At 36.8% G+C, this 27990-nt stretch overlaps 1 protein-coding gene across 1 annotated transcript in view; it reads left to right on the forward strand.

The window, feature by feature from the left end:
* unc5ca (unc-5 netrin receptor Ca) overlaps nt 1–27990 on the forward strand; it is a gene marked incomplete at both ends in the record, with an annotated part of 129954 nt that overhangs the window by 84159 nt on the left and 17805 nt on the right. Inside the window, 4 exons of the mRNA XM_079419684.1 lie at nt 3612–3779; nt 5754–5918; nt 23991–24182; nt 26930–27286. Coding sequence (XP_079275810.1) covers nt 3612–3779; nt 5754–5918; nt 23991–24182; nt 26930–27286 — 882 coding nt within the window. The remainder of the gene's footprint in view (nt 1–3611; nt 3780–5753; nt 5919–23990; nt 24183–26929; nt 27287–27990) is intronic.

Here is a 27990-nt window from a genome sequence, read left to right on the forward strand (position 1 = left end):
GCAATGTTTTATAATTTTCATTTCAAGTTTTATCTTTTAAATTTTATTATCATTAATTTTATCAAGGATAATTTTGGGTTCAGTTTTAGTGAACAATAACAACAGTGTCAACAGTTTTCATTCTAATTTTTGTTGCTTTTTTTTTTTTGTCATGGTTACTAGTTTTTTGTTTTGCATTTCTATTTAGCTTTATTTTTATTTTAGTTATAGTAATTTTATCACTTCCGTAGTTATTTCAGTTAGTCGCCAATAACTATTTCTAATTTCTGTTTTTCATCATTACAGTGGTGTGAAAAAGTGTTGGTCCCCTTCCTGATTTTTTATTTTTTTGCATGTTTGTCACACTTTAATATTTCAGATAATCAAACAAATTTAAATATTAATCAAAGATAACACAAGTAAACACAACATGCAGTTTTTAAATGAAGGTTTTTTTTATGAAGGGAAAACAAAATCCAAACCCACATGGCCCTGTGTGAAAAAGTGTTTGTAAAGGTCAGTGTTCATGACTCCACCACAAGAAAGAGACTGGGCAAAAATGGCCTGCATGGCAGAGATCCAAGACGAAAACCGCTGCTGAGCAAAAAGAACATAAAGACTCGTCTCAGTTTTGCCAGAAAACATCTTGATGATCCCCAAGACTTTTGGGAAAATACTCTGTGGACTCACGAGACAAAAGTTGAACTTTTTGGAAGGTGTGTGTCCCATTACATCTGGCGTAAAAGTAACACAGCATTTCAGAAAAAGAACATCATACCAACAGTAAAATATGGTGGTGGTAGTGTGATGGTCTGGGGCTGTTTTGCTGCTTCAGGACCTAGAAGACTTGCTGTGATAAATGGAACCATGAATTCAGCTGTCTACCAAAAAATCCTGAAGGACAATGTCCGGCCATCTGTTCGTGACCTCAAGCTGAAGCGAACTTGGGTTCTGCAGCAGGACAATGATCCAAAACACACCAGCAAATCCACCTCTGAATGGTTGAAGAAAAACAAAATGAAGACTTTGGAGTGGCCTAGTCAAAGTCTTGACCTGAATCCTATTGAGATGCTGTGGCATGACCTTAAAAAGGTGGTTCATGCTCGAAAACCCTCCAATGTGGCTGAATTACAACAATTCTGCCAAGATGAGTGGGCAAAACTTCCTCCACAGCGCTGTAACAGACTCATTGCAAGTTATCGCAAACGCTTGATTGCAGTTGTTGCCGCTAAGGGTGGCCCAACCAGTTATTAGGTTTAGGGGTCAAGCACTTTTTCACACAGGGCCATGTGGGTTTGGATTTTGTTTTCCCTTCATAATAAAAAACTTCATTCAAAACTGCATGTTGTGTTTACTTGTGTTATCTTTGATTAATATTTAAATTTGTTTGATGATCTGAAACATTAAAGTGTGACGACACATGCAAAAAAAAATTAAAATCAGGAAGGGGGCCAACACTTTTTCACACTACTGTATTTCAAATAATGAAAACTCATTTTAATATTTTTTTTTGTTTTATCTAACAATAACACTGTCAGCAACCATCCAAATTTGCCATACTTAGCAATGGCCTAGCAACCACTCAAAACACCTTAGCAACCATTTAGAACACCATTGCATTGTACTGATAGTGAGTTTTGCAAATTGCTTCAGAAAATGTAAAAATCTAGTTTGTGGTCGAAACCTTTTTAATGGTGAGAGACAGAAAGAGAGAGACAGAGCTCTGGAATGAGTCTCGATTTTTTTTGGATGTATGGCCTCATAACTCGTGAAAGAAAAGGGGGAATCTACTTACAGCTAATCTACTCCCTCATACGAAACCAAAGACACACACACACACACACACACAGAGAGAGCTGTGGAAAGTGTGTGAGGGGAGTGTGGTAAGTTAATAGCAGCAGAGGGAGTGACACAGTTTAGGAGTTTAAGAGCTTCTGTGTCTTTCTCCGGAAAACGGGAAGAGCATCACCTCTCCTCAACACAAGAGTTAAACACTCTAGTGTGTGTGTGTGTGTGTGTGTGTGAGAGAGGGAGAGAGAGAGAGAGAGTATGAAGCTAAAAGGATCTGTCAGCTGGAATATATAGACTCTCACATACCAAACACAGCTGCACACAGCGCAGTTCACTTTTCTGCCTCTCACAATATTTGGTTTGTGTCTCTCTTTAATCGAATGAGAGAAAAACAGGAGATACTTGAACAAAACTTGATGATCATATTCTCCTGAATGATGTGAGATGTTACAAAGATCTTAAAATGATCATTGACACTCATTTACTTACCTTGGATTAGACGCTTCTGTGTACAATCTGAAACATTTCTTTGTCTGAAATATTTTGTCAAAACTTTAAAATGCAAAAACTATTTTCATTATGTATTTTCATGTCAGATTAACATTTTCTCTTGCCATGAGCCATAATTACATTGATTTACTTTCTCAAGAAAAAATTTGAAATTAATATAATATATTATAATATACTATAATATAAAACTGTAAATGTATTAAATACAACAATATCAAATAAACGTTTATTTGATAAATAATCATTTATATTTAATTTACAATAAAATATATTTAATTTATGAAAAAATAGAAATGAAAATAGAAAGATTATTATATTATATTATACATTAATATTACACTGCTGTTCAAAATTTAAGGTCAGTAAGATTTTTTTAATGAAATTAATACTTTTATTCAACAAGACTACATTAGATTGATCAAAAGTGACAAAGATATTTAAATTGTTACAAAAAAATCAATTTTAAATAAATGCAGCTCTTTTGAACTTTCTATTCATCAAAGAATTTTGCAAAATTGTCGTTTTCCAAAAAAAAAAAAATATATATATACAACTGTTATTTTAACTTATAATAATATTTCACAATATTACTGTTTTGGTGAGCATAAAAGACTTTCAAAAACAAAATATCTTACCAACCCCAAACTTTTGAAAGGTATTGTTGCATATGTATAGCTATATTTATTGTTTATGTATTAACTCATAAATATTGTATTTTCAATGCTGAGTGGATGTTTAATGTCTGCACCTTTTCCAGGGGAACTGCTTTCTTCATCGCTCTGCAATATGTGAGAAATGAAAGACCATTCCTTGACTAGTAGTAGGAGTACAGAATGTTTTTTAATACATTTATATTTATTCATTTAGCAGATGCTTTTCAAGGTGACCAAGAAAAGATGCAAAATTCAATATAAACGTATGGCGATAAATCATATGGAGTCAACAATATTAACACTACCGCAATATCACAAAAAAAGTGCAAAACAGTACAGAAAACCTTCATTTTGAACAGCAGAAAGTGGCTTTCAGATGAAAGCATTTGTGTTCCAGCCATTAATAGACAGATAACCCCCAGCTTTATTTGCAAAAATTAAATTAAACTCTTTGAAATCAGCAGTAAAAGGAATATTAGCTGCAGTGACAACAGGATCATGCACAGCCAGTCGTTCATTATCACAAAAATAATGGGTTTATTTTGCAGTGTAATATTACAGCGCATAAGACGGCTGCTTACCAAATAAAAAAGTAAATATACATGAAATATTGATTTGGGCTGAAATCATTACGTGAGAAGAAAGTGATATGAGAGACGTGATTGTGTGTTTCTGCAGTGAACGGCGGCTGGTCCACGTGGACGGAGTGGTCGACCTGTAACAGTCGATGTGGGCGGGGTCTTCAGAAACGAACCCGCAGCTGCACCAATCCCGCGCCTCTGAACGGGGGCTCGCCGTGTGACGGACAGGCCATCCAAAAAATTGCCTGCACCTCTGTTTGCACAGGTACCAACCTACTGAACTTAATTGGATGAGAATGGGGTTCATGAGGAACAGAAGAGAAAATGCTTATTAAATTAGACATTAGTGCAACACATGTATCTTTGTCTTTAAAAGACTTACTTTTGTTTTTAAATAATGTCATCGTAATTTAATATTTAATACATTAAAGTATTTTATTAATATTTAAATACAAATGTTCATAATTTAATAAATGTACTATTTAATAGTAATGTCATTTTACAGTGATTATAATTATTGCATAAATATAGTTGTATTTATTGTTTGTCATTTAGTACCTCATAAATATTGTATTTATTTTGTGTTTAATGCGGTTGTGAGAAATGAAAAATATTACTTTGAATATTTAGTTTTTTAATACATTTACATTAAATACATTAAATTAAATTAATAAAGAAATCAGCCCCAAGAAGCCGTGGTTTGCAGGGAATTTATAACAGCTAAGGGACGTTGTTAAAACCCCCTTAGCTGTTATATATTGACTGTAAACCACGGCGTCACGGGGCTTATTGCTTTTATAAAACGGTTATTCCATAAGGTTTCACAAAATAAAACCGAGCAAATAAAGTGTGATGACGATTGTGATTGCAACAAAGCGGTTGCTGAGCAACACACAAACGTAAACAAAGGTGTATGTTTGTTGAGTAATTTACAACAACTTCAAACGCACCTCAACCAAGGAACTATCCGTTTTATAAATTAAATTACATTCAATTATCTGCTATAAATCATGACTTTACAGTGATCATCATTATATATTTTTATTATATTTATAAATATATTTATTTTCATATTTTCAGTTCTCAGTTTAATTTCTGATCAAGTTTTAGTCATTTTATTTTGTGCGTTTGCCATTTTTATTAGTTTTATTTATTTTTTAGCTTTGTATGTATTATTTTTTCAGTTGTAGTTTTAGTCATTTTAGTATTTCATCTAAAAGTTTAACTTCTAATTTAAATTTTTCATCTTTAGTAATTTCATCTTTTCATTGCATTTGATTTTATTTCTGCTTAATTGCAGTTAACAAAACCAATGTTATTACTTTATTTGCAGTTGTAGTTAACAATATCCAGATTGAATCACAAAAGGAAGTTTTAATAAAGATCTGAGTTTGAAAGCATGATACTACTCTGGAACTAATTACGATATTTCCGACATGACGTAAACGCACAGTGAGGTCAGTTCTTAAGCCTGAAAGAAACACGATGAAGAATGTGGTTCAGATTTTTTCCTCCATTGACATTTACTCATTTGGCAGTCGCTCTTATCCAAAGTGACTTCCAAATGAAGAATTCCTTCCATAAACAGAAGGATGGAAAATTCACTGTGAGACTACTGAATTACAAGTGAGGAATTCCTTTCATAAAAACTTGATTCTTTTCCAGTCCAGTTTGAGTTCTTCGCCTTTTGATAGCATCAGACAAATGCATCTTTTTCCAGGCCCATCAGTTCAGCTTTTAAGCCAGACACTTCCCCTATACTTTGGCCCCTAGGGGCCCCTAAGGGCCGAGCACATTTCCATTCCCTCCTGCCGGTGAGAGTGAGTTCGCTGTGAAGCAGGTGAGATTAAAGCATCTGCAGGCAGCAGGAGAGATGCCACAGTCACACGCTAATGACTGACCCACATACTGCAGCCGCTCTCCTGTGACACAATCCACAGACTACATCAGAGCAGAGGATGCATCATCTTCTTTTCTTCATGTTCTTTTCTTTACTTTACCTTACCTTTATTTTTTGTGTGCAATATGCACAAGGCAGTCAATAATGGGGGCTTTGCGTGTGGAATATTACTCATTTCATGAACAAAGACGTTAGCCACCATTGACCAAACTACCATTGACTTACAATATAAAAGGCTGCAATATGACCTCTTTAGTAAAAATAATCAATCTGCCTCATATCACAGCAGAAGCTTATTTATTTCTGCTGATCTCTGTTGTTTCTGGTGTGTGTGTCTAGTTGACGGCGAGTGGGCCGACTGGAGCAAGTGGTCGGCGTGTAACACTGAGTGCACACAGTGGAGGAAGAGAGAGTGTAACGCTCCTGTGCCTCAGAACGGAGGGAAGGACTGTGTGGGAGTCACACTACAGTCACAGAACTGCACTGATGGACTCTGCCTACAAAGTGAGTGCACTTACACACACACACACACACACACACACACACACACACACGCACACACACAGTCAAGTCAGGATGAATTCCTTACAGTCAACATGATGTCAAAATCAAGTCTATTTACTTATAAGACATGTTCCTGGTCTTGTGTTTTTGGTATTATCTGCTATTTTAGTATTTCTGATATACTATTAATATAGTTTTTATATTTTTGTATTAGCTTTTATTTAAATAATTTTAGGTTTTTTTTTAATTCTAGTTAAGTTTTAGTAACTTTAGTAACTTTATGCTTTAAAGTTTAAAGTTAAAGTTTTTAAAGTCATTTTTATTAGCTTTCAGATTTCTGTTTAAGTTTTGGTAATTTTAGTGCTTCTATATATATATTTATACATTTATATATATATACATTTATATATATATATACAGGTCCTTTTCAAAAAATTAGCATATTGTGATAAAGTTCATTATTTTCTGTAATGTACTGATAAACATTAGACTTTCGTATATTTTAGATTAATTACAACACAACTGAAGTAGTTCAAGCCTTTTATTGTTTTAATATTGATGATTTTGGCATACAGCTCAAAAAATTAGCATATCATGAAAAGGTTCTCTAAACGAGCTATTAACCTAATCATCTGAATCAACTAATTAACTCTAAACACCTGCAAAAGATTCCTGAGGCTTTTAAAAACTCCCAGCCTGGTTCATTACTCAAAACCGCAATCATGGGTAAGACTGCCGACCTGACTGCTGTCCAGAAGGCCATCATTGACACCCTCAAGCAAGAGGGTAAGACACAGAAAGAAATTTCTGAACGAATAGGCTGTTCCCAGAGTGCTGTATCAAGGCACCTCAGTGGGAAGTCTGTGGGAAGGAAAAAGTGTGGCAGAAAACGCAGCACAATGAGAAGAGGTGACCGGACCCTGAGGAAGATTGTGGAGAAGGACCGATTCCAGACCTTGGGGGACCTGCGGAAGCAGTGGACTGAGTCTGGAGTAGAAACATCCAGAGCCACCGTGTACAGGCGTGTGCAGGAAATGGGCTACAGGTGCCGCATTCCCCAGGTCAAGCCACTTTTGAACCAGAAACAGCGGCAGAAGCGCCTGACCTGGGCTACAGAGAAGCAGCACTGGACTGTTGCTCAGTGGTCCAAAGTACTTTTTTCGGATGAAAGCAAATTTTGCATGTCATTCGGAAATCAAGGTGCCAGAGTCTGGAGGAAGACTGGGGAGAGGGAAATGCCAAAATGCCTGAAGTCCAGTGTCAAGTACCCACAGTCAGTGATGCTGGTGTTGGTCCACTGTGTTTTATCAAGGGCAGGGTCAATGCAGCTAGCTATCAGGAGATTTTGGAGCACTTCATGCTTCCATCTGCTGAAAAGCTTTATGGAGATGAAGATTTCATTTTTCAGCACGACCTGGCACCTGCTCACAGTGCCAAAACCACTGGTAAATGGTTTACTGACCATGGTATTACTGTGCTCAATTGGCCTGCCAACTCTCCTGACCTGAACCCCATAGAGAATCTGGGGGATATTGTGAAGAGAAAGTTGAGAGACGCAAGACCCAACACTCTGGATGAGCTTAAGGCCGCTATCGAAGCATCCTGGGCCTCCATAACACCTCAGCAGTGCCACAGGCTGATTGCCTCCATGCCACGCTGCATTGAAGCAGTCATTTCTGCAAAAGGATTCCCGACCAAGTATTGAGTGCATAACTGAACATAATTATTTGACTGCCGGATGAAATATGCTAATTTTTTGAGATAGGAATTTTGGGTTTTCATGAGCTGTATGCCAAAATCATCAATATTAAAACAATAAAAGGCTTGAACTACTTCAGTTGTTTTGTAATGAATCTAAAATATATGAAAGTCTAATGTTTACCAGTACATTACAGAAAATAATGAACTTTTTCACAATATGCTAATTTTTTGAAAAGGACCTGTATGTGTATGTATATATATATATATATATATATATATATATATATATATATATATATATATATATATATATATATATATATATATATATATATATATATATATATATATATATATAATATTTTATTTTTTTTAGTTAACAATGCGACATTTCCAATTGTTTAATTATATGCTATCATAGTATTTATACATTTTTAAATTATCTTTTATTTTTTGTATTTTCAGTTTTTATTTTATTTTTATTTCAGTTAACTTATAGTAAATGTCTGTTTTGTGATTTTCTTCATTCTCATTCTTTTTAGCTTTAATTTATGTTATTTCAGTTTTAGTTTTAGTAATTTTAGTGCTTAGTACAGTTAGTTGACAAGGAATTCCAATTTTAATTAAAGTTGTTTTAAGTTTTTAATCATGTATTTATATATTTTTGTTCAGTTTTATTTTAATTAACAGATTTCATTTCAATTAAAATATTTTTTTAAATAGTTTTAGGTTTTTCAATAACAATATTGTCGTGAATTATTCAAATTTGCACGTTATAAATGAAAAGATATGTTTTTAATTTTTTTCAACTGACATCACCCAGGCTATTTTATTTTACTTTACTTTTACTTTACTTTACCCAGGCCATGTGGGCTATTGGTTATTAGCTCTGTCATCCTTGTTTTATTGGTTGCAGCCAGTAGTCTAATACTAGATAACATGGCAGCTCTGAAATACGTCCCATTACAAAAGCTAAATTGATTGCGAATATGGTTTCTTGTTTACTTTAAAGCTTTTAGTTGATTTGTTTATTGTTCCTGTACGTAATGAGGCACATAAACATGGCCTTTCATTTGTTTCAATCACGGTCACAGTGGACACACTACAAACTGGCGGTGAGAATCTTTAAGATACTGACAGGTGACATGAATGTATGTAATCAGGAGCCATCATCGTGGCAGTTTAATTTGTTTGCTGGGGTTTGGAGCAGTGGTAAAGAGAGAGACAGGCTGCGGATGTGAATCTCCTCTGTTTGTTGTTGTGTAATGGATCTCATATCTGTCTCTCTCTCTCCCCGCAGGCACTTCCTCACTAAAGTTTCAACTATAAAAGTTATTCCCCTTAAAAGTTGAGCAGGCACAATCCATTTAACCCCACTCAACTCAGCTCTCTGTCTTACTCTGATACAAACCTAGTGAACTGCTGCTTAGACAGCAGGAAGATTTGAGCACGTCCTAGCCAGGGGTGAAACAGATAGAAACCAGCGTTACAAGCATCTATCCCATGTCAATTTGAGAGCATTTAACATGTTCCTTTCAGTAATTTTGTTTAGTAATTTGTGGTTTGTTGTATTGTGAATTCTCAAATAGAGTTTGGAAGTCCAACTGTTTTTTTGCAAATTTATTTATTTGGATGGTTTCTGAGCAGAAAATCCCCTTGTATTTAAAATCTGTATTTGTATTCTTATTTGTAGTGAGACATTTTGTTTATTATTATAGTTAGTTAGTTAGTTAGTTAGTTACAACCCAAATTCGGGAAATGTTGGGAAATTTTTTAAATTTGAATAAAACGAAAACTAAAAGAATTTCAAATCACATGAGCCAATATTTTATTCACACTAGAACATAGAGAACATAACAGATGTTTAAACTGAGAAATTTTACACTTTTATCCACTAAATGAGAACATTTCAAATTTGATGCCTACTACAGGTCTCAAAAAAGTTGGCACGGGGGCAACAAAGGGCTGAAAAAGCAAGAAATATTTAAATGATTCAGCTGGGAGAACATCTAGCAACTAATTAAGTTAATTGGCATCAGGTCTGTAACATGATTAGCTATAAAAGGGATGTCTTGGAGAGGCAGAGTCTCTCAGAAGTAAAGATGGGCAGAAGCTCTCCAGTCTGTGAAAGAGTGCGTAAAAAGATTGTGGAATACTTTAAAAACAATGTTGCTCAACGTCAAATTGCAAAGGCTTTACAAATCTCATCATCTACAGTGCATAACATCATCAAAAGATTCAGAGAAACTGGAGAAATCTCTGTGCGTAAGGGACAAGGCCGAAGACCTTTTTTGGATGTCCGTGGTCTTCGGGCCCTCAGACAACACTGCATCACTCATCGGCATGATTCTGTCATTGCCATTACTAAATGGGCCCAGGAATACTTCTAGAAACCACTGTCAGTAAACACAATCATTGGAAATCATGGACACGGTGTCCTCTGGGCTAAGGAGGAGGGAGACCTTCCAGCGTGTTATCAGTGTTCAGTTCAAAAACCAGCATCTCTGATGGTATGGGGATGCATAAGTGCATATGGTATGGACATCTTGCATGTTTTGGAAGGCACTATGAATGCTGAAAGGTATATAAAGGTTTTAGAGCAACCTATGCTCCCCTCCAGATGACGTCTATTTCAGGGAGGGCCTTATGTATTATAGCAGGACAATGCAAAACCACATACTGCAGCTATTACAACAGCATGGCTTCATAGTAGAAGAGTCCGGGTGCTGAATTGTCCAGATCTTTCACCTATAGAGAACATTTGGCACATCATTAAACGAAAAATACGTCAAAGACCACAAACTCTTCAGCAGCTGTAAACCTATATCAGGCAAGAATGGGACCAAATTCCAACACCAAAACTCCAGAAACTCATACACTTGATAACCCCAGACATCTTCAAACTGTTTTGAAACTAAGAGGAGATGCTACACCATGGTGAACATGACCCCGTCCCAACTATTTTGAGACCTGTACCAGGCATCAAATTTGAAATGAGCAAATTTTTGCATCAAATTAAACATTTATGTTATGCATGTTCTATTATGAATAAAATATTGGCTCATGTGATTTTGAAATTCTTTTGGTTTTCATTTTATTCAGATTTTTTTTTTTTTAAACATCCCAACATTTCCGGAATTCAGGTTGTAGTTATTTTGCCAGATATTCTACCATTCAAAAGTTTGGGGTTGGTAAGATATTGTAAAATCTTTAAAGAAATCTCTTCTGCTCACCAAAGGTTGCATTTACACTGACCAAAATTATAAACGCAACTCTTTTGTTTTTGTCCCCATTTTTCATGAGCTGAACTCAAAGATCTAAGACTTTTTATGTACTTTTTATGAAGTGAAGTGAAGTGACATACTGCCAAGTATGGTGACCCATACTCGGAATTCGTGCTCTGCATTTAACCCATCCAACGTGCACACACACAGCAGTGAACACACACACACACCGTTAACACACACCCGGAGCAGTGGGCAGCCATTTATGCTGCGGCGGAGCAGTTGGGGGTTCGGTGCCTTGCTCAAGGGCACCTCAGTCATGGTATTGAGGGTGGAGAGAGCGCTGAACATTCACTCCCCCCACCTACAATCCCTGCCGGCCCGAGACTCGAACCCGCAACCTTTGGATTACGAGTCCGACTCTCTAACCATTAGGCCACGACTTCCCCCTATGTACACAAAAGGCCTATTTCTCTCAAATATTGTTCACAAATCTGTCTAAATCTGTTAGTGAGCACTTCTTCTTTGCCGAGATAATCCATCCACCTCACAGGTGTGGCATATCAAGATGCTGATTAGACAGCATGATTATTGCACAGTTGTGCCTTAGGCTGGCCACAATAAAAGACCACTCTAAAATGTGCAGTTTTATCACACAGCACAATGCAACAGATGTCGCAAGTTTTGAGGGAGCGTGCAATTGGCATGCTGACTGCAGGAATGTCCACCAGAGCTGTTGCCCGTGAATTGAATGTTAATTTCTTTACCATAAGCCGTCTCCAAAGGCGTTTCAGAGAATTTGGCAGTACGTCCAACCGGCCTCACAACCACAGACCACGTGTAACCACACCAGCCCTGAACCTCCACATCCAGCATCTTCACCTCCAAGATCGTCTGAGACCAGCCACCCGGACAGCTGCTGCAACAATCGGTTTGCATAACCAAAGAATTTCTGCACAAACTGTCAGAAACCGTCTCAGGGAAGCTCATCTGCATGCTCGTCATCCTCATTGGGGTCTTGACCTGACTGCAGTTCGTCCTCGTAACCGACTTGAGTGGGCAAATGCTCACATTCGATGATGTCTGGCACTTTGGAGAGGTGTTCTCTTCACGGATGAATCCCGGTTTTCACTTTACAGGTCAGATGGCAGACAGCGTGTATGGCGTCTTGTGGGTGAGCGGTTTGCTGATGTAAACGTTGTGGATCGAGTGGCCCATGGAGGTGGTGGGGTTATGGTATGGGCAGGCGTATGTTATGGACAACGAACACAGTTGCATTTTATTGATGGCATTTTGAATGCACAGAGATACTGTGACGAGATCCTGAGGCCCATTGTTGTGCCATTCATCCACGACCATCACCTCATGTTGCAGCATGATAATGCACGGCCCCATGTTGCAAGGATCTGTACACAATTCCTGGAAGCTGAAAACATCCCAGTTCTTGCATTGCCAGCATACTCACTGGACATGTCACCCATTGAGCATGTTTGGGATGCTCTGGATCGGCGTATACGACAGCGTGTTCCAGTTCCTGCAAATATCCAGCAACTTCGCACAGCCACTGAAGAGGAGTGGACAACTTGATCAACTCTATGCGAAGAAGATGTGTTGCACTGCGTGAGGAAAATGGTGGTCACACCAGATACTGACTGGTTTTTGGACCCCCCCCGGACCCCCCCCCCAATACAGTAAAACTGCACATTTTAGAGTGGCCTTTTATTGTGGGCAGCCTAAGGCACACCTGTGCAATAATCATACAGTCTAATCAGCATCTTGATATGCCACACCTGTGAGGTGGATGGATTATCTCGGCAAAGGAGAAGTGCTCACTAACACAGATTTAGACAGATGTGTGAACAATATTTGAGAGAAATAGGCCTTTTGTGTACATAGAAAAAGTCTTAGATCTTTGAGTTCAGCTCATGAAAAATGGGGGCAAAAACAAAGGTGTTGCGTTTTTTGGTCGGTGTATTTGATATAAAAAAACAGAAATATTATGAAAAATTATTACAAATTAAAATAATAGCTTTGTGTTTGAATACATTTTAAAATGTAATTTATTCCAGTGATCAAAGCTGAATTATTACTCCAGTCTTCAGTGTCACATGATCCTTCAGAAATCATCCTAATATGCTGATTTGCTGCTTAAGAAACATTTCTTATTGTTACCAATGTTGACAACAGTCGTGCTGTTTAATATTGTTGTGGAAACCATGATAGATTTGTTTTTCAGGATGTTTTGATTAATAGAAAGTTCATAAGAACAGCATTTATTTGAAATAGAAATCTTTTGAAACATTTTAAATGTCTTTACTGTCATTTTAGATCAATTTAGTGCATCCCTGATAAATAAAAGCATTTTTTCTTCTTAAAAAAAATCTTCTTGACCCCAAACTTTTGAATAGTGGTGCACATGGCAAAAAAAAATATATCATTATTTTTATATAAATTCTATAAATTATTTTTGTTTAAAATAAAACCTTATCTCTGACAGCCTGAATTGGAATTTAACAAAGAAAATATTGTAGTTTGGCTTCAGTTTCAAACTAGTTTCCACAACTAACTAAATGTCACAATGTGATAGCTAAATGTTTACCTGATTACCATCTCACCCGGGGAGCCAGTTTCTCCTGCTCTCTCTACATTTTATCTTCTGTTCAAACGTTTGAGTCTCTCATCCCCAAATCACATCTCGCTCTTTGTTTTACATTCCCATTATTTTGTCTAATGCCCCCTTCCTCTCTCTGAAGGTTCAGTATATCAGCTATCCGTTCAGCCTAAAGGAACGGGAGAGAAGGGGTTTACATGTGAGTGTCTATTTTGTCTTTCATTTTCTTGCTTTAGTTTTTCGGGTCGGTATCTGTTGTCTCGCAGTATCTTCGGCTTTATATTCTTCCGCTTGTGCTCTGTTCCTCGCCGTCTGCGGGAGTGAAAGCATGCTGTCTGTTTGTCAGAGTCCTTTGATTTGCTGTTTTGCTTCGTGTTTTGCAGCACTTTATGTTCTGTGTGTTATTTCTCGATTCGCATCCACACATATGCTTTTGTCCCTTTCTCTCACTCTTTTCCGCACATTGAGACACAGAGCTGAATGGAAACCTGAACGTCTCTGGAGTGTAGTCAGGCTCAGCTGAAGTCTGTGTGCTGTTTGAAACGAGAGCACTCTCTCTGGCCTCGCTGTATGACCTGTAGCAACTCTGTAATTCTCTTTAAAGACAACATGAAATGAAAATTGATCCCCTTTACTTTCTTTAGAAATTTCCAGGGCCTTATTTTTTCACATCAGTTCAGGCTGCGCAAAATAAAAGAGAAAGATAATCAAGATTATTTGGCAGATAAGGCTGATGTTATTTGAACCCCAGTGCTAATAGGATTAGCAATTATACATAAATATATGGAGTGTGTGTGTGTGTGTGTGTGTGTGTGTGTGTGTGTGTGTGTGTACTTTTTAAAAATAACTGAAATGTTACAGGAAAAAGAAGACAGTTTACAGCATATATACAGTATATGTCATGGTGCACACAGCAAGGATGATACAGGAACACGAGACGAGGGTGTAAACTCAAAATAACAGTCTTTAATCAAATCCAAACAAGGCAGGTCAAGGCTGACACAGACAGAAACACCGGGGAGTAACGAGTAGACCAGACGACACTAAACTGAACAGACAGGAACTTAAATACATAGGCTAATGACACAAATACAGCTGGATAAGAATTAACTAATAATCACACTAAACAAGGACAGCAAACAAATCAAATAAGGAAACATGAGGCAGGAACACAGGACAGAGGACTGACAGTATACACATACTACATGTTTATATATTTTTAGATGGAACGATTGATAGAACGATAGAACAATAGGTAGATAGATAGATAGGTTTCTGCTGATGTGATATTATCCAGGAACATCACGGATTGTTTGGTACCATCTAATCAAATCCCCATGGATGAAATCATGTCCGCTGCGTCATTTTCAGCTGAATATTGCGCGTCACGCTGTGGAAGTGAAATGCGTTGTGAATGACGTTTCATGTCGTGTGTAATGTGAAGCGGCAGCTGCTGGGCAGACGGTAATCCGCGTGTTCGTTACTTCCCTTTGCCCGCTGTATAACTCTGTTCTGCAGATAATACACTGATGAAGACTGTGATGGCGTCTCCCCAAAGCGCTTGCCCTTTAAGAGCGTCTGTACGTTTGACTTCAGATGAGCTTTGGCTTATTCTAGAGATTCTTCAAACTGGATTATAAGCAAATGTTTGTTATGAACATGAAACCCTGAGAGATGAACCGAGGCGGATATCAAACAACATGATTCAGGCTTTCATTACAGGCCACCGCAGCGCTCTGTTCTTCATGAAAATAACTCATCAGTCAGAAAATGAGTCAGCCTGCTTCTTGTCTGTGATTTTACTATATTTTACCGTCCTTTTATCTGCTTTGTTTTTATGTTGTCTTTCTGCTCTTCATGATGTGCTCACTTTTGAGAAAATGAAAGGCACTTTCTGTTCCAGTTTTGAAGATAAACAGAGTCGAGTCGGTGCTGGTGGCCCAATGGTTATTAACCTGGCTGCTAATACGACGGTTACAGGTTCATTTCTAAAGCAGAGATTATTTTTTGTATTATTTTAATTTTATTATTTTATTCTTACAGCCAAGTAAACTACAGCAAATAACTTGAATGTCCTCGCACTTGAATATCACTGGGAAATCTGACACAATATACCAAATCAGTGAATTCAGGCTGTTTGCTTCAGGAACCAGTTAAAAACATTCATTCACTGAACTGTTTAACTGAAGTAATTTCTCAATATTGCTCAATTGATTGCTCAAGTCAATTGAGCAATGCATTTTATAACTTTTTATAATATAATTTCTAGATTTTGAATTGCTTTTTTAGCTAAATACCAAATCACATAAATCATTGTTTTTTAATTTAGTTATATAACTAAAAAATAGCCATGTTCATATTTTAGCAAGCAGCATTTTTGATATAGCAACACTGGAAACTTGTTGGAACTGAGGCCTGAAACATATGCAAGAACACTTTTAGCTACAAAATATTCATGCATTGTTGTGTAACCGTATCGAAAACACGTTAAATATGTACACAGTGCACCCAATGCATAATAAAGGCTTAGTGCTTTATTTTAGGCCTGTACTTCTGTTAAACCGTCAGTGATGCTTCAGTGCTGTTAACTCTGCGTGTGTGTGTGTGTGTTTGAGGGGACAATGTTATCTCTTTCCTCCTGAAGCTGTATTATTTATTAAACATTTTCTGCAGTCTGCAGCCGCGATCTGGCTCTCCCTCCCTCTTTCACTCGCGCTCATGTTCAAAGAAAACGTTTAATCTTCCAGATATATTTTAATGGCTGCGTTTAGTAGCTTGCCACTTTTATCATCAAAGCTCATGTTAGAGCTTGTATGAGTGTTTCTCCGGTGAAATGAGTTACATGACTCAAGGCATACGATGGCGAGAGTTAAAGAGGGACAGAACGCAGAGGAGATCGCTCCGATAAAACGTGGGCCTTCTTCATGTCGGAGCCGAGGGGAAATGTTGTGCTACAAAGCACATTGATTTAAAAATGAGCCTGAAGCCTTTTCTGTCCAAGTCATCTGAACATATTGCTCATAAAGTCTTGGAGATGTTAACAATATTATTTTTACTCTTGTAAAATTAGGGCTCTGTTCCAAAACTTGCTGAGTTGCCTACATAGACAGCAGTTTAAGGAATCAAAAGCTGATCATAAAAACTTTTTTTTTTTTTTTTTGCTCAAATTGTAAGGTAGTATTGCATGTATCTTTGATGGAGCAAGCAATCCCAGAATGCATTGTGACTCCATGATTTAAAAGATGAAAAAATTATTATAATTAATTTCTTTAACGCATTTCTTTTTGGAGAACTTGACTAGCTAACTAGCTTCTAATTAATCTATATAATTCATTACTGAAAGTTTTAATCATTTTGTTGTGTATTTTTACAGTTTTTATTTTTAAATTTAAATATTTAATTTTTTAATATTTTAGTACATCAAGTTAAACTGAAATAAATTTTTATAGTTGAAATAAAATAAGTTAACATTTATTTAATTTCAAGTAACACATTTTTCTTTGTTTATTTTTTAATTAACTAATAATTTTATTGTTTTACTCTGGCATTTATGAAAATGAGATACTGTAGCACTAGTATTGTTTTTTCTCTTGAATTAGTTGCTTCTGCTTATATAATTCTCATTTGTAAGTCACTTTGATTTAAAAGCGTCTACTAAATGAAAACATGTAAATGTAAATAATTAATATAATGATATCAACCCAGTTCATCTAAAAAAAAGAGTGTACATCAAAGGAATAGCATCATTAATTTAATACGTTTTAATAATACTAAACAGTTTTTGCATATCCATCAGTGATTAATTTTTAAAACATTTATAGATAATTTAATGCTTTCTGTCCTTTTGACAGATAAAAGTAAGCAGTAAGTTTTTAATATTAAAAGTTTGGGGTCTAAGAAGTTTTTTTTATGTCTCTTCTTTTACTTGATCAAAAATGCAGTAAATCTAATACTGTGAAATTACCATTTGAAATATGTTTTCTATTGTAATATATTTTAAAATGCAATTTATTTCTGTGATGCAAAGCTGTCTTTCAGAAATCATTTTAATATGCTGATCTGCTGCTCAGGTAACATTTCTGTTTGTCAGTGTTGAAAACAGTTGCAATAAAATATGAATATGATGAATACTGACCCCAAACTTTTGATATCATGTATCAGTTTTTGATATAAAAAATTATATCAGTATATGGATATATGGTCATTTCCAGAGTAATAATGTTGCGTTTTATATTAATAATGTGTTTCTTTTTGTACGGTTACAAATGAAAGATACTGCACTGTGCTGAGAAGATGAGATGTAACTTTCTGTGTGTGTGTGTGTGTGTGTTATCAGTCTGAGTGTGTGCGCTCAGTAAAACCCCTGCGGATCGATGCCGAGGGAATCTGATCAGCAGAAGGCTCTTCCGCCCGTAGACTCATGGGTCGGACGGGTTGCCAGACGATCAAACTCCCTTCCCCTCATTAACCCCCCTCAGCATCTGCACACTGTCCTTCCACTTTAATCACTTCCTTCATACAATCAATAGTGTTTATAAGTCAAGCATGCTCCTGCACAGAAACAACCTTTCTGACGCACATGCACATTTATGTATGCATATTCAAACATGGATGTACACGTGTCTACACACTCAAACATGCACAAAGGCATGTTGAAACATTTTACAAGAAGGTCCTTGTAGTTAATGTGTTAAAGGAACAGTTCACCAAAAAATGTAAATTTGCTAATAATGTACTCGCCCTCATTCCATCCAAGATGTAGATGAGTTTTTTTCATTGTAGCATTACATTACTCGCTCAGCAGAGTCCAAACAGCTGATAAAAACATCACAATTATACACAAGACAACAACACCACTCCAGTCCATCATTTAACATCTTTGACCAGAAGCGAAGATTTAAAGTTAAAAATGCCTTAATGATTGATTTTTTTTCTTACAAATAAACAGCTTTTCACTTCACAAGACATTAACTGATGGACTAGAGTGGTGTGGATTATTGTGGTGTTTTTATCAGCTGTTTGGACTCTCATTCTGACGGCACCCATTCACTGCAGAGCATCCATTGATGAGCAAGTGATGTAAGGCTACATTTCTCCAAATCTGTTCTGATGAAGAAACAAACTCATCTACACTGTGGATTGCCTGATGGTAAGCAAATTAAAAATGTACATTTAAATTCAAATTTACATTAACTATGACAATCCATTTCTGACAGTATTTATTCATCTTTATTGATGATAATTAATAAAAATACAACTTTTGATTTTAACAATCTATTAGTTGATGAAATTAATACAAAGATTAATAAATGCTTTAAAATAATTTTTTCATCATTAGTTCATGTTAACTAATGTAATTAATATTAACAAGTGGATCTTTATCGTAAACTTTAGTTTTTGTTTTAAAAGTATTTTGTTAACTGTGATGTAAATATAGAATATATTTTAATATAGAAATTTCTTCAACAAAGTCAACTCTGCGTGAAAGTCATTGTATAATTTGTCCATTGCATATCACTGTCACACACACACAGAGAGAGAGAGATCAGTGCTTAATGGTTAATGAGAGAAATAACTAATGACAATCATGTTTGGTCTCAGTCCGTAATCGAATAATATTAGTCATTAGGACACAGCTGTGATCAATTTTTACCACTAATTGTAAATTAATTATGGGTGTAAGCAAATCAATACTGCAGAGGAGAAATGATGCTGAGGTCACTGAGGAAAAACAAGGAAACAACATGAGAGATGATGAGGTCGTGTGTGCGGCGCTGTGTTCAGCGTGACCGCCTGCTGTGACACAGACTTCAGCGGCTGCTTTGAGTTTTACACTGTAAACACACACACACACACACACACACACACACACAACACACACACGCAGAGAGAGAATAAGAAGTTTTTCACTGTCAAAGTTTGTGCTTTACTGGGTAGACTAGTTATTTTACATAAGCATCCCTGTTATTATTGCTCATACAATTAGAACAAATCTATAACCATAAATATTACATTTTAATGTGTAACTTGTGTTACAGACAAGAATAATTTCTCAAATAATGCGGTTCTATCTATCTATCTATCTATCTATCTATCTATCTATCTATCTATCTATCATCTATTTCCTACCATAAATATATTAAAACTTAATTTTTGATTAGTAATTTGCATTGCTAAAAAAAATTGACACTTATAACTGGTTTTGTGGTTCAGGGTCACACACACACACACACAGATACACACACCAAAAGTATTGGAAGAGTAAAGTTCAAATTGCTCTGTTGGCTGTGGAGTCAAGACATTTACAAATATGATTAAAAGATGAATATGAGACAAAACTACAGAATGTCACGTTTTATTATTGGGTGATTCAACTCATACATGTTTTAGCAGCTAAGAAGTTCAGCACTTTTAGAGTTTCATCCCTCTATCTGATGTGAGCATAAGTATTGGAACAGTTGCCTCTCAGGTCTTTCTAAGTGATCAGCTGTGTCCTGTTGCATTAATTCTTCAGATATTAAAAGCAGGGAATGTGTCGTATCAGTTATATCCATTACTTCTGTATTCTGAATCTTGCATTCGATGATGACACACAAACCAGGATGAAGATGAGGGAGCTGACTTTGAGAGAAAAGCAAACAATTTGGACGCTAAAAGAAAAGAGGAAGTCAGTTAGAGCTCTAGCAAAAACAAAGGGCATGGAGAAATCAAGAGTTTGGAAACCACCAGCGATACCAGCAACCAACAACGACCTGATCAGCTGAGAAAACAACAGTAGTTGATGAAAAATCATAAAAGCTGTGAAAATGAACCCTAAAAGACGTGTCTGTAAAATCACCAACAACTTCCAGAAAGCTGGGGTGATGCTCTGACAATCTACTGTCCTCAGGAGACTTTGACACAGAATTACAGATGCTACACAGCAAGATGCAAACCTCTGACCAGCACCAAAAATAGAAAGACAAGGTTAGAGTTTGCAAAAAACAACAAAGGTGAGCCAGAAGAGTTTTGGAACGGTGTTTATGGACCGATGAGACAAAGATTAACCTTTATCTAAGTGATGGGAAAGCAAAAATGTGGAGAAAAAAAGGGAACGGCAATGATCCCAAGCATACAGCCTCATCTGTAAAGTATGGTGGAGGTGGTGTCATGGCATGGCTGTCTCTGGAACAGGCCCTCTCAACTTTACTGATGACTTAATGTATGATGACAGCAGCAGAATGAATTTGGAAGGGTACAAAACCATCTTGCCTACCAGTATTCAAGAAAATGCCACCAGATTCATTGGGAAGTGCTTCATATTGCATCAGGACAATGACCCAAAACACCTTGCCAAGGAATTAATAAGGGCAAAGAAATGGAAAGTCTTAGATTGCCCAAGTCAATCTCCAGATTTAAATCTGATTGATCATGAATTTCACCAGCTGAAGAGGAGAGTAAAGGCAGAAACTCCCCAAAACAAGCAACAACTGGAATTGGCTGCATTAAAGGCTGGGAAAAGCATTTCAAAGGATGAGAGCAAGAGTCTGGTGATGTCTATGGGTCACAGACTCACTGCTGTGATTGTGTGCAAGGGATCTGCAACTAAATAATAGCTTTTAATCTTTTATATCTGCCTTATGTTCAACTGTCCCAATACTTATGCTCACATCAATGAGTGGGATGAACTCTAAAAGTGCTGTTCTTTTTATTTGGTAAAACATGTATGTGTTGAAACGGCTAATAATAAAATGTGACATTCTGTAGTTTTGTCTCATATTCATCTTTTAATCATATTTGCAAATGTCTTGACTCCACAGCCAACAGAGCAATTTTGTCTTTACTGTTCCAATACTTATGGAGGACACTGTGTGTATGTATGTATGTATGTATGTGTGTGTGTATATATATGTGTATATAACTAATTAAGGTCTTCAGGATCGCATGAAAATTAAAGGCAGATGTGTTTGATTAGAGTTGGAGCTAAACTTTGCAGGACAGGCGATCGCCAGGAACAGGGTTGGGCACCCCTGCTATATAGCATATATCAACTGCTTGATCACTTGTATTGTATTGTACTGTATTATCTCCCAGCTCTAATCTACTAAATACAACTATAAGGCATCATTATATTAAGATATTGTAAACATTAATATAGTGATTTCCTGTAAAGCTGCTTTGAAACTGTGAAAAAGCGCTATACAAATAAATTGACTTTAATATTTTGACTTCATTTTGGTGCTCTCTGCTGGTAAGGTGAATTGGTGTGGTCTAACCAATAGGCTTAAGTCTGTGAAGGATTGTGATGAATATTCATAACCCTGAGTCTAGTCTGTCTTTAAGACATGCTGCTGTTAATGTCAGCCTGATAAGTCAGATGTGTGAAGCATGAGTGGAGTTTTAATCTGTGTACCTTTGTTGCAGTCTCACTGCGACTAATGAGCGATGAGCACCAGCGTGTGCTTTACACAGCCAATAGATACGGAAGAGGGGATTTAAGCACACATTCACTCACACACACACACACACACACACACACACACACACACACACACACACACACTTTAAACATCAGAGACTGTGACGATTTTGGCTGCTTCTCTCTTTGATGTTTTAGAGCCGCAGCTTCATTTCGGCCCTGATCCCCTTTTAATCTCCACATACACAAATTCAGAAACACTCACACACACACACACACACACACACGCAGAGAGAGAATCCACAGGAAAAGAGGTCGGATGAACATGTCACTATTGTTCTCCTGCAGTCTGCTGAAGAATGAGGCTGATTTCCAGGAAGATGAGCAATATGGCATGTAATAATTTATAGCCTCATTAAATTAAAGGACTGGATTCTCTTCTCTCGCAGTCTGACTGTCTATTTTCAGGCTGTTTTTTCATCTTCCTGCAGTTGGAGGTCTAATTTTCTCTCTCTTACTGTGAAAACTCCTCCTAATGATTGATGCAGGGGGTTTATATACTGATTAATGCCGTAGTTTTAAAGGCCATTCTCAGACGTGACCTTTAACCCATATTGCTATAATGATTTGTCTTTTGAAATGAAATACTGCAGCATGTGCTGTGTTAAAAAAAATAGTAGCTGAAACAGTGTTATTTTAGTACCACTGATATACTATTATAGTTTTTCTTAAATATGTTAAAATAGATTCAATTATTTTTATTATTTAGATTTTAGAGATTATTTTAAATGTTAAGTTTGTCATTTTGTGTTTTTGGCATTTTTTTATTTAAAAGATTTGTATGTTAATTTTTTATTTATTTATTTATTAGTTTGGCAAATAAGTGTACTTGTATGGCTGTTTGGTGTAGCATACTAACGTACCAATATTTAATATGGCTGCACTGTACAGTATGTATACACCTTACACCTTAACCCATCCTTAAACCTACCCATACCACCAAACCTGTCCCTAACCTTACCCGTATCCCACCTCAATAGCAGCAAAATTGTTTTGCAATGCAATATGGCCACAATAAGTACATTGTACTTACTTTTTGATGTTAGTACATAGTAGTTAAGGCCACCTAATATAAAGTGTGACCTAACATTTTTTTAAATATATGTTTATAATGTTACAAAAGATTTCTATTTCAGATAAATGCTGTTCTTCTGAACTTTCTATTCATCAAAGAAACCTGGAAAAAGTCTTCTACTTTTTTTAGCAGCAAATCTGAATATTAGAATGATTTCTGAAAGATCGTGTGACTGGAGTAATTTACATTTTAAAATATATTCAAATTGAAAACAGTTATTTTAAATAGTGAAAATATTTCGCTGTAGGCCTACTTTGGATCAAATAAATCCAGGCTTTCTGAACAGAAGAGACTTCTTTAAAAAAACATTAACAATCTTAATGTTCAATTTTTGACTGGTAGTGTATAGGCAACTTTAAGCTTTTAATTGGCTTAGAAATCCGATACACTGCTGGACAATAACCAATAATAATGATTTGTTTATATACTACATACACTTTTTTTGTCCCATGAGGCAGAATAGTTTCTATACTGTAATGAATGCTATGTCAATTAGCACTGCATTGTTCATATGCTTTATTTATTACCTGGAGATGACTTGAAAAACACAAATAAGCCATATATCGGCGCAATCGCAAATCCAAACTCGTCGTTTTTTTCTGTGAAAACAGCTGTTTTCATCCATTTCATATATTAGGAATTTCATGGTGCAACTTTCTGCGTGAGAGTGCCCTCCGGCTTCGAGTATGAATGAACACACACTGCATGTAATGAGCGTTTAGCGCTCCTGATGTTCATCTCGCCTTATTCTGGGTCCGGATAAAGCATCAGGTCATGCAACAGACTATCCTGTCTCTTTGAATTTAAATCTATATTTATTCACCGGCTCTTGAAAACCTTTATGCCAACACACTTGCCCGATTCTACGCCCCTGTAATGGAGTAGCTAACACTACTGTTTCACTTACTATTTCTATAGCAGGCAGTATACAGTATATGTACACAGTATGCAGTATGTACAGGCTAGTGTTCATTCTGACCGTGACCTGTGTTTGTCTGCGCAGCTGCGCCGGGTGGAGACGAGGTGGCGCTGTACGTGGGTATCGTCATGGCGGTGGTCATGTGTCTGATCGTCTCTACTATCGTGGCGCTGCTCGTGTACCGCAGAACTCATCGACGCTTTCACTCCGACATCATCGACTCGTCTGTGCTGAACGGAGGTTTCCAGCCTGTCAGCATCAAACAAGCACGCTCAGGTGAGACTCAACCTTCACGAGTGATCACTGTCGATTTCTGATTGGTGAGGGTTTGTTTCTTGTATTCCGAAAGGATGCATACAATTTATTAAAAGTGAGAAACTACATTAAAAGTTTTCTATGTCAAATAAACTTTCTATTCATCAAAAATCCTGAAAAAAAGTATCACAATTTCCAAAAAGATTTTAAACAGCACAACTGTTTTCAACATTGATAATAACCAGAAATGTTTCTTGAGCAGCAAATCAGTGTATTATAATGATTTCTGAAGGATCATGTGTCACTGAAGACTGGAGAAGTGATGCTGAAAATTCAGCTTTGCATCACAGGAATAAATTACATTTTAAAATATATTACAAAAGAAAATATTTATTTTAATATTAATTTTTAATAGATTAAAAAAAATTATATATATATATATATGGTTTTGGAATTATCAGCAGTATTTTACAATTACTGTATCAGCAGATTTTCTTTCTTCTGCAAGATGGAATGCAATAAAATACAATGGATTTAGTTTTTGTTGACCCCAGTGTTATCACTAGTGCTGGGCAACGATTAATTGCGATTAATCGCAACCAAAATAAAAGTTTTTGTGTACATAAAATATGTATGTGTACTGTGTATATGTATTATGTATATATGAAGACACACACATACAGTATATATTAAGAAAATATGTACATGTATTTACATGTATATAGTTATATTCATATAATTTATATTATAATTAAATATTTAATATATAAATATATCCTATTTTTTTTAAACACAGAATGCATATATATATATATATGTACATAAAAACGTTTATTTTGGAAGCGATAAATCGTTGCCCAGCACTAATTATTACAAATACCTTCTTTTGTGTTCTGCAGAAGAAAAGAAAGTCATACGGACATGAAGGTGACAAAGTATTGACTGAATATTCATTTTTTGAGTGAACGGTTCCTTTAATAACAAATGTAAAAATTTTGAACATTAGTGTCTTTTGTCATATTGCTGTTTTTTAGCAGATTGAAAGGGATTTTATGCATTGTAATCATGCAAATCACTATAACGCACATCCTTGAGTGGATTATTGCTTTAGTACAACATTCAAACGCGCTATTCAGACACAATCTCTCTTACTGCGGCTCTCAGTCAATGCAACAGTTTCAGCAAGGAACTGTGGGAGTGTGTGTGTGTGTGAGTGTGTGTGTCACCGTAAGACACAAGAATGATTAAAATTCCAATCAAGTGGTGAACAGAATGGAAGGCAGTGTTTTGGTGTTAAATTGTGAGGTGTGTGTGTGTGAGAGAGAGACTCAGGTGACATTTCATCTGAGGAACATTAGAATGCCTGTCACTCTCCAACCTGAACAGGTTACCATTAATGAAGAATCGGCGTTCCACTCGCTCTCGTATTGTCTTGCTTTTCCCCTCATTTTCCCGCTCGTTTTCTCTGTTAATTAAACATGAAGTGGGCTGTAGGTGTAAATGGCACCCTGTCAGGCTGAAAGCGCCGTGTGGTGAGGCTGCGGAGGACGTCGGCGAGTGAGTTGATAAATACAGAGGTAGGGGATGTTTTGATGGTAAATCCAGAGGTTCGCATCCATCAGTTTTGCTCTGGTGAAGATCTCTCCCAGGTATGGATGTGTTTACTTCGGTTTACGCTGTCTCACCGATCACCCCGTGTAATGAATGACTTTAACGTGTGTGTCAGGAGTGTGAACGGGGCTCGTTGTGAGTAATGCTCACACCTGAGTAACCTGAGAGCGAGAGAGAGCGAGAGAGCTGGTGTGCAATGTGACAGTCCTCTGTTTAGTCACTGTGGGAAGCTGAATGTTAATGAGCAATCAGTATGGAGATTACCAGCCGCTGGCTATAAGAGTCCTTTACAAGCTCACAAACACACAGTGATTTCATTTCAAAATAGCACACAACAGAAATACATACAAGGACTAGGTCACCCAAAAAAGTCATTTACCCACCTTCATGCTGTTCCAAACCCGTATGACTTTCTGGAGCCCAAAAAGGAGATGTTTCACAGAGTCGTCAAGCTGCTCGGTTACATGCTTTGAAAGTGAATAGTAGCTGCGTTTACATCCAAATTATTCAAAATGATGTGGAAAATCACAAAAACACCTAGTTTCGATCTCATGTGTTTAAAAATGGTTGCTTCTATGGAAATTGAATGCAAAATATAAGTGAAAATGGATTTTGTAGCCACTGTGGCTTTTTTTTTTTTTATGTAATACATTATTTGTTGTTTAGAGTGTGTAGATGAAAAGCTCTGATGAATTTTTTTATTTCATGTGAAAATTATGGAGGCTTATTTACACCACAGGACTTTTTTCCCACAATTCTGTGTTTACATCTCACAGTGCAGTCTTATTTTTTCACAATTCTGACTTCAGAATTCATAATCGTGAGAAAATAAGTCAAAATTCCAAGATATAAGGCACTGAAGACTGGAATAATGATACTGAAAATTCAGCTTTAATCGCAGGAATAAATTACATTGTAAAATGTTCAAATAGAAAATAGTTATTTGAGATTGTAATAATATTTCACAATTGCACAGTTTTCATTGTATTTTTTTGAAAATGAATGCAGCCTTGATGAGCATAAGAGACTGCTTTCAGAAACATTAAATAATCTTGGCAGCCCAAACTTTGAAAGCGTGGTGTGTTTAATAAGCCAATAGATCAGTCTACAAATGTCATTAGTAATATTTAATAGTAATTTCATGTGTGTGTTTACAGCGGATTTGCTGGCCGCAACCCCTGATCTATCCACAGCGGCGGCGATGTATCGCGGTCCAGTATATGCCCTCCACGACATCTCAGACAAGATCCCCATGACCAGCTCCCCTCTGCTGGAGCCGCTGCCGCTTCCCAACCTCAAGATCAAAGTCTACAACTCCTCTGGTACAATGACCCCTCAGGAGGACATGACCTCTGACCTCTCCACCACCCTGTCCCCCAAAGTCACCCACTCTCTTCTGGACAGCGACCCCATGACCCTGCGCAATCAGACGCTGGCACGCACACGGGACCCCATGTGTACGGCGTTAGGGTCGTTTAACTCCCTGGGAGGTCATCTGATCATACCCAACTCAGGTCAGAACGGACACACACACACACACAGCTTATTTGTGTATGATTTATGATGCACAATCACACACTCTGGTCCTCGCCGAGTGTCCAACATATTTACGAATCGCTGTGTGATATAATTTATGATGATTAATTGATTGTGTTGATAGTCCTTCATTAGTCTAATTAAGGCGTATGGCTTTAACGGGTTCCGGTAAGACGCGATGGAAATGTCACATTCACAATCTCGCATTCGTGTGATGAGATGAACATGCTCAGTGACAGTGATGAATGAATCCAGAGGACGGCAGCTAATAATAATACTACTTCATGAACTGTAGAAATGACACTCAGCAGTCCAATGACATTATATGAAAAACCATCCAAATATCTATCTATCTGTCTGTCTGTCTGTCTGTCTGTCTAGGCTTCTGTCTTTCTGTCTGTCTGTCTGTCTGTCTGTCTAGGCTTCTGTCTGTCTGTCTGTCTGTCTGTCTATCTAGGCTTCTGTCTTTCTGTCTGTCTGTCTGTCTAGGCTTCTGTCTTTCTGTTTGCCTGTCTGTCTAGGCTTCTGTATTTCTGTCTTTCTGTCTGTCTGTCTGTCTGTCTAGGCTTCTGTCTGTCTGTCTGTCTAGGCTTCTGTCTGCCTGTCTATCTAGGCTTCTGTCTGTCTGTCTGTCTGTCTATCTAGGCTTCTGTCTTTCTGTCTGCCTGTCTGTCTAGGCTTC

Source organism: Barbus barbus (genome assembly GCF_936440315.1).
Source record: "Barbus barbus genome assembly, chromosome: 6".
In the NCBI taxonomy this organism is placed as follows: domain Eukaryota; kingdom Metazoa; phylum Chordata; class Actinopteri; order Cypriniformes; family Cyprinidae; genus Barbus; species Barbus barbus.